This window comes from Alligator sinensis, unplaced genomic scaffold (genome assembly GCF_000455745.1).
Source record: "Alligator sinensis unplaced genomic scaffold, ASM45574v1 scaffold7_1, whole genome shotgun sequence".
Taxonomy (NCBI): domain Eukaryota; kingdom Metazoa; phylum Chordata; order Crocodylia; family Alligatoridae; genus Alligator; species Alligator sinensis.
This window is the reverse complement of record NW_005841843.1, coordinates 5163101-5170287: the sequence shown is the minus strand read 5'-3', so window position 1 is coordinate 5170287 and position 7187 is coordinate 5163101. Positions and strand designations below refer to the sequence as shown.

At 43.1% G+C, this 7187-nt stretch overlaps 1 protein-coding gene across 3 annotated transcripts in view; it reads right to left on the bottom strand.

The window, feature by feature from the left end:
• Positions 1–7176, bottom strand: part of RARS (arginyl-tRNA synthetase) — a 38172-nt gene extending 30996 nt beyond the window's left edge. The window contains exons 1-2 of one of the 3 annotated variants that reach the window (XM_014520778.2): positions 6986–7176; positions 977–1076 (exon numbers count right to left, since the gene is read on the bottom strand). Coding sequence is in view for 1 of the 3 variants with exons in the window: in XM_006015704.3 (XP_006015766.1) it covers positions 6993–7004 (12 nt within the window). In the remaining 2 variants the exon portion in view is untranslated. The remainder of the gene's footprint in view (positions 1–976; positions 1077–6985) is intronic. The other 2 variants (XM_014520781.2, XM_006015704.3) reach the window with 2 other exon arrangements.
• Positions 7177–7187: the final 11 nt, after the last annotated feature.

Sequence of the window (7187 nt, the reverse complement as noted above, 5' to 3'; positions counted from 1 at the left end):
CCCTACACATACACCCTTCTCCCTTCCCATTACTGCTTAGACACAGCAGCAGTTTTGCAGCACAAATGCCCTGTGGACATGCAACTCCATTTTGCAGTTTATGACTGAGGCCGAGATGCTGACCCAATGTGTCACTTCCAAGCAGTGTATCACTGTTTCTTCCCTTTTCTTCCCAAAGATACAGCCCAGGGTTTTGCAGGATGCCTTGCAGTATTTGCAAGGGTGCTGCAGGGTGCCACAAATTGCTAGCACTGTGAGGTGTGCAAACATGATTCACATGATAAACCCAGAGATTTCAAATAGGAATCCATAGTGTCAAAAATATTCTGACCTGTGACAACTAAGCGCTGGCATTTTCCAAGGGGTGTCTTGAGCCTTAAAAGGTTGAAAAATCACGGATCTAGCCAAGCACCTTTACATTACTTAGGCTTAAGTAGGAAACAAATAGTGTATATGTTCAGTAACACTAAGGCGCTACCCTAGATACTTTTGCTGCCTCTGTATTTGCTTATAACAGCTGACACAAATACTATAGGGAGATTACTACTAAAAAACCTTTGGCATAAAGGATAAACTCCTAACAACTTGCTCAAATCCAAAACCTTGTTGTAAGGCTCGCTTGAGGGAGCTCCAAACCCAAGATAAGGACCGCAGGAGCCTGGGCAACCCGGCCTCAGGACACACAGCAGTAGAAAGCTTGTGCTGTTTGGGGCTTAGCCAGGGCCAGCATGGTCTCCCTCACTGTGAGAGGCATAAGGGTAACCAAACTGGTCCCACCTTGTGCAACATAAAAAAAACCCAGCCAGCCTGGACTCTGTCATGTGAGTGAGTGTGAAAATGCTTCTTTTCAAAAGAGAACTAATGGGAAAAGGAAGTGCCATTTGTTTTACTGCTGTCCTGGTAAAGCAACCTTGTCCCCACCCTCCTTTAACACATGGCCCTGCACTAAACACAACTTGTCAGTAAAGGGTCATACCTGATGACCACCTCATGAGAAGCTGCAGTGAATGCATGAGGGCATGCTTTCATCTCCAAGGGCTCTTTGGTCAGCTGAGTGCTAGAGAGCTTCCCCTCACCTGTAAATACAAAAAACTAAAGCTCTTTAGCAAGTTGCACTTTGTCCTTGAACTTAGTTGTTGGCATCTCTTCCACAGAATCCAAAGAACATAGTAAAATGCTAAATATGACTGTAAGAATTGTCTTTGTTTAGGGCAAAGAGATATCTTCCCTCACACAGTCAGTCAAATCTGCAAGGTCTTGAAGAGGGTGGCGAGCCTGTTGTCTGTCTACATCCTACCACCAGCACCAACTATACTGAGACATTCAGCAACTTAGCATTTTTTTCATTTTCCTTCTCTCTCACCCTGCTGATTCCTGTGCCTTTCTCCCTTTCTTCATCTTAATTTTATTATCTTGATCTTGTCTAGATTTCTTTCCTTATTGAAGGGGGAGCCCAAAAACTTCCACTTCCCTCCCTACTGCTGCCCTCAAAGATTCGTCATGATCATGCTCATTTCATCTGATAGATAGACATATCTCTAATTGCATCCCACTTGGTCAAGTGAGTAAGGAAATACATTTTTGGGACGGTATGTATGACCACTAGGCCACATTTCATACAGCCAACTGCTCCTCTGTTAGCCTCTCTGCCTGCTCCCCCTTCCCCTTCATTCCACCAGTTGTGATGCTCCTTTACACAGGAATTGTCTGATATTTTACTCCTGCTAACATCATCAAATGACATGAAATACATGAGTAAGGCTACCCTTAGTGAAGAATAGGTGAGGTCAAAATTAAGGAGACAGAAAATAAGAGGCATTTAAGAAAAGACTGAGAGTCCTACCCCAAAGCAAAAAAATTGGTGAAGAACAGAAATGGGATGGGACTGAGATCAGACTCCAGTTCTGGTAAACACTGGTGCTCCAATACACACACTAAAGAACCTGGAAAGGCACACATTTCAGTTGGTGACTAAAAGAATATGAGACTATTGGAAGAAATCTTGAAGGAAAGTTCTGACTAAGAAAAGCACAAGAAGAAAGGCCCTTTATTTCCAAAGCAAGAAAGACAGCTGAAAACTTCCTGCATCAGCAGCAATACTTGATTATTCAACAGTCAAAACAGTAAAACAGGCAGTAGCCCAGATCAGTCACATTCCACTTGCAGCTCCCACAAGTCCATGGGGCTGTTCAGTTCTTCTTTTGTTCTGACCTCGGGTAGAGCAAGGGTAGTGCTGACAGTGACTGACACAAGAAAACATTGGGAACTTCAAGTAAGTATCATGGGAATTGCCAGGATACACCACCCTTCCAAGCAACCACACTGGAAGAGAGCACAACCATGAAAGAATGAGAGGAGGTAGAGTCAGGGAAGTCAGGGACACAGAAATAATCAGACACCGTCTGACACTTGATTGCAATTTTTTGTCATGATAAATTAATCTATGCTGGAACTTCCAGGTGAGTGAATGCAGCTGGCAGCAAATATAGGGAAGGACACCAATACCTTCAAGTAGACCAGGTTAGGGATTAGAAAAGCTAGATGCTGTCAAGTCAGCAGGGCCAGATGGGATGCACCCTAGGGTATTGAAGGAATTGGCTGAGGGAATTTCAGAGCCGTTAGTAATCCTCTCTGGGAACTCCTGCAGGCTGGGTGAGATCCCATATGTTTGGAAAAAGGTAAACAGAGCGCCAATCTTTAAGAAAGGGGAGAAAGTGGATCCAAGGAATTACGGACCTATCAATCTAATTTCAATATCTGGAAAGATCATGGAGCAGGTCTTTAAGGACTCTATTCAGAAGAACCTACAGGACGACAAAGTGACCAGGAACAGCCAGTATGGATTCACTAAGAGCAAATCATGCTCGACCAATCCGATTTTCTCCTATAAGGATTTCCTCCCTTTGTAGATGGGGTAGGGGGCAGGCAGTGGACATGACAGAATTTAGCACAGTTTTTGACAATCTCCCATGACATTCTCCTTAACAAACTATGGAAATACAGACTAGATAAAAGTACTATAAACATGGATACATAACCGGTTGTCATCGTGCTCAATGAGTAGGAGTCTACTTCACTGTTTTGCAGTTTTATGGAAGCCATGAAAAAAGCATTGTCCATGATTGCCAGGAAATACTGCATTGGCTGCAATTTCCCACAAAATCAAGCTAAACCTTCCCAGTGTATTATTCATATAACATTATATTAATATAATACACTGTTTTAGAATGTCCCAATGCTTTCTGCAGTATAAAGATAATGTGACAATTGCTGTAGCCACAGATCACGTGATTGAGTTACTGGGTGTGTCTACATATGACACTACAGCAATATAGCATCTGCAGGCGTCTACAGGTGACCAGCAGCTCCCTGATATAGTGTGCTGCTATAGTGAAGTGGCTGTTAAAAATAAATAAATAGTTTTGTTCATCTTGCAACATGACTCTGGATGTATTGAGGAAAAACAGCACTGAACACCACTTAAAGCATGAATTGTATATACAGCAAAAGGCTTCTGCAGAAGCTGAAGGTCAGAACACAAAACAAGACACAATGTCTTCGATGTTTAAAAGAACCACAGAAACCAGTTTAACAAAAGAAGCTACATTCCAGCTGGTGCAGGTATTCACTGCTACCAGCCTACCTTTGGAGAGAAAAAACTGATAACGGGAAACTTAGGGAGTACTTCAAGAAGCCTATACCAAATGTTGGCAGTTTCCCATGTGCAAACAAACTTCGCCAGGATTATCTGCTAGGAGTAATTACATTGCATGTTCAGTCTACAAAATCTGCATTGGCAGAATATGAATCAATTTCAGTTATGGCAGACGAAGCAACAGATGCACAGGATAACTATGTAAGCCACATTTTATTTGGGAGCTGGAAAGACTGTGACCTGTCTGTTTTTCAAACAGAGCTGGTTCAACTCACGTCTGTAATTTTTCAAATGTAGCACAAGCTGTAATGAAGTCTGTTGTAAACTATGGCTTAGAATTTAGCAAAATGTCAGCTTTCTCTCTGATAATGCCATGTATATATGTGCAAAGCTTTGTCTGATGCGCTCTATGGAATGATGCGCAATGTAATTCACATTACCTACAACACACTCATTCTTTCTTCAGTAAGTGATATCTGGTGCACACATTTCCCTGACATGGATAGACTGGTTTCCTCTTTTAAAAATGCATTCAAACATTGAGTCTTGTGAACCCAGCATTCATTCCTGTCTGTGGCAGGGGTTCAGGCTAAATAATCTGTTCAGGTCCCACCTGACCCTAACTACTATGAAACTATTGTCCAGGCTGTAAACTTCGATACAGGGAGTCCACAACCAATCAAAATGGGGATCTAAATGCAACTGTGTCAATTCCACCAGGACCAGTGCTTACAAGGCGGAATTCATGGTTTAATACCGTTCATTACCATGCAAAGAATACTAAGTACTACCAGCAATTTGTGTGTGATGAGCTTAAAGTCATACCTCGCGCACAGTGCATGCTTAAACTATGCAATCTTCAAAGCAGGGTGACATTGAAGATCAAGTTAAGTTTGTGGCTGAAATGTGATACAGCTCATAAAGCTTCTTACATGGTTTAAAAGGCGTCGGCTTTTGATTCACCAAGCACACAACAAACTGATGGATTTGATAAGCACGGTCAAAGATACAGCATTGTAACACATTTCAGGCAGTCAAACTGAAAAGCAGTGCAGACAAGAACTGTTCTAGGCAATAGCTGCAAAGCTAAATCAGTACCACAAATACAATCAATCAGTCACTACCACCTCAATTAAAACAATCAGCTGCCTACTTCTGTTGGTGCTGTTCACATTTTTTACCTAAATCAAGTGCCTTTTCTGAGTTTTGGCCCTCAGCTAATTATATCAAACCCTGAATCATAGAATGGCAGAAAAAGCATGACAATGAACGTGCTGCTTACACAAGCTTTGTAAAAGAATGCCAGATTCCTTTGAATGTAACTGAGTTTTGGGATTCTGTTTGTGATTGGTTTCCAAATCTCTACAATTTGGCAAAATGATGCCTTACAGTTCCAACCAATTCAGTAACTTGAGTGTGAATGGACAAGTCTTCACACTGCAGAGACAGAGAATGTCAGTTGCAACTGCTGGTAAATGCTGCATGCTAGCATTTAACAACTAAAATGATTGTTTCTATTAAGGTGAGTATAAATTAGTGTTTCTACTTTTTGTAGAATGCTACGTATAATAATAAATTATGATAGTTCAAATTCATATTGTATATACATTTATATTTATGATATATTTAAATTGAGCTTTTAATTTAATATTTTGATAATGTTGTTATAAATCTATTATATAATTTATTTTAATGGAATTTGCTATTATTCAGTATATACCTCTATGTCAATAAGTGGCAGGGGCGGGGCCGCAGGGAAATGGCCACAAAACTGGTTCTTTGTGGCACGACCAAGCTGCGAAAATTGCTGTCGTCTCGCTGTGAGTTAAGCAGACTCATACCAATGAGCGATGTTCAATGGCTCAATGTTTAGTTGGGAGGAGGTATCCAGTACTGTTCAACAGCTACATTAATGATTTGGATAATGGGATTGAATACAAACTTGGCAAATGCGTGGATGACTCCAAGTTGAGTGGAGTTGCAGACACTATGGAGGAAAGAGCTAGGATCCAGAATGACCGGAGAAATGGTCCACAATCAATTAGATGAGATTCAACATGGACAAGTGCAAAGTATCTGCACATACAAATACAAATTGGGGAATGACTGGCAAGGCTGCAGCAGTACAGAGAAGGATCTGGGAGTTATAGTAGACCATAAACTGAATATAAGCCAACAGTGTACTCTTGTGCCAAAAAACCTCCAAACCTCCAAAACAATGGCAGGCTGGATTAGCAGGAGAGTTGCTTGCAAATTGAGGGAAGTGATTCTTCCGCTTTGCTCAGCACTGGCGAGTCCTCACTTGGAGTACTGTGTCCAGTTTTGGGCCTCACACAGCAAGAAAAAATGATGAGAGAAGCATAATTTCTGAGGAAAGACTGAAACAGCTAGTGTTACTTAGTTTGGAAAAGACAGGACTGAGGGGGAATTTAATAACAATCTTCAAATACTGGAAGGACAAGTATAGAGGGAATGGAAATGGGTTTTTCTCTATGGCCATAGGAGACAGGACTAGGAGCAATGGCCTTAAGCTGCAGTAGAGGAAATTTAGGTTGGAGAGTAAGAGGAATTTTCTGACTGAGGGTGGTCAAGCATTGAAACAGGCTGCTGAGAGAAGCTGGGGAACTGCCATCCTTGAAAACATTCAAGAGCAGGTTGGACAGACACTTGGCTGGGAGGGACAAGTCTGTCTTGAGCACAGGGCTATAACACACATCCAGGGCCGGATGCATCTGTTCCTCCCAGCCCTACTGTCCTATGATCCTATTTGCCGTGAAAAAACTAAATCGGAAGTAAGGATTTTTGTGGGCGACATCTTTCACTGGACCAACTGCATGGCTGGGATGGACTGAAACAGGATTTCAAATGCAATGCATTCTTCTTCAGATTACCTTTTGGAAGCTTCTTCAAAAGCTTGTCTAAGTCTATCCCAGCTATGCAATTGGTCCAAGAAATATATCACTCACAAAGATGGTTGCCTCGCATATTTCCTGGTACCATCATAGTTACAGTGTCACTCTGACACTACCAAATCAGCGCAGGTTTGTCAGGAGAACTCGCACAGTCAACTTCTAGGAACAACATCCTAGTAAAGAGCCAGTCTGGTTGTGGGTTGATAAGCTGCTGACAAGTGCTCTTAACTCTACCTCCAGGTTTGCTCATCAGCCAGGTACCTGCAAATGTCCAGTTCCACTTACTTGGGCAGCAGCTGTCTTTTCTTCCCACCCAAAGCACCTCCTGATTACACCGTATCAACGTGAGAGAAGACAAGACTACTCCCCACACCCCGGGGGGGGCACCCAAAAAACAGAGCTGGGGGAGGGGGGAGACCTTTTACTTTGTCCCACATGAGCGCGGTCCCCTCGGCCGAGATGCGACGGGCCGGGGTGCCCCCGCGCCGCCCACACGGGCCCGCTTCGGCGCCGGCACCAGCCCGTCACCACCGGGCCCTGGGACCAAGGCTCGAGCACGGGGCCGGGCCGGGTCGGCCGCCGCGGCTGCTTCTCCTCCCACTGTTCAGCCGGGAAACCCG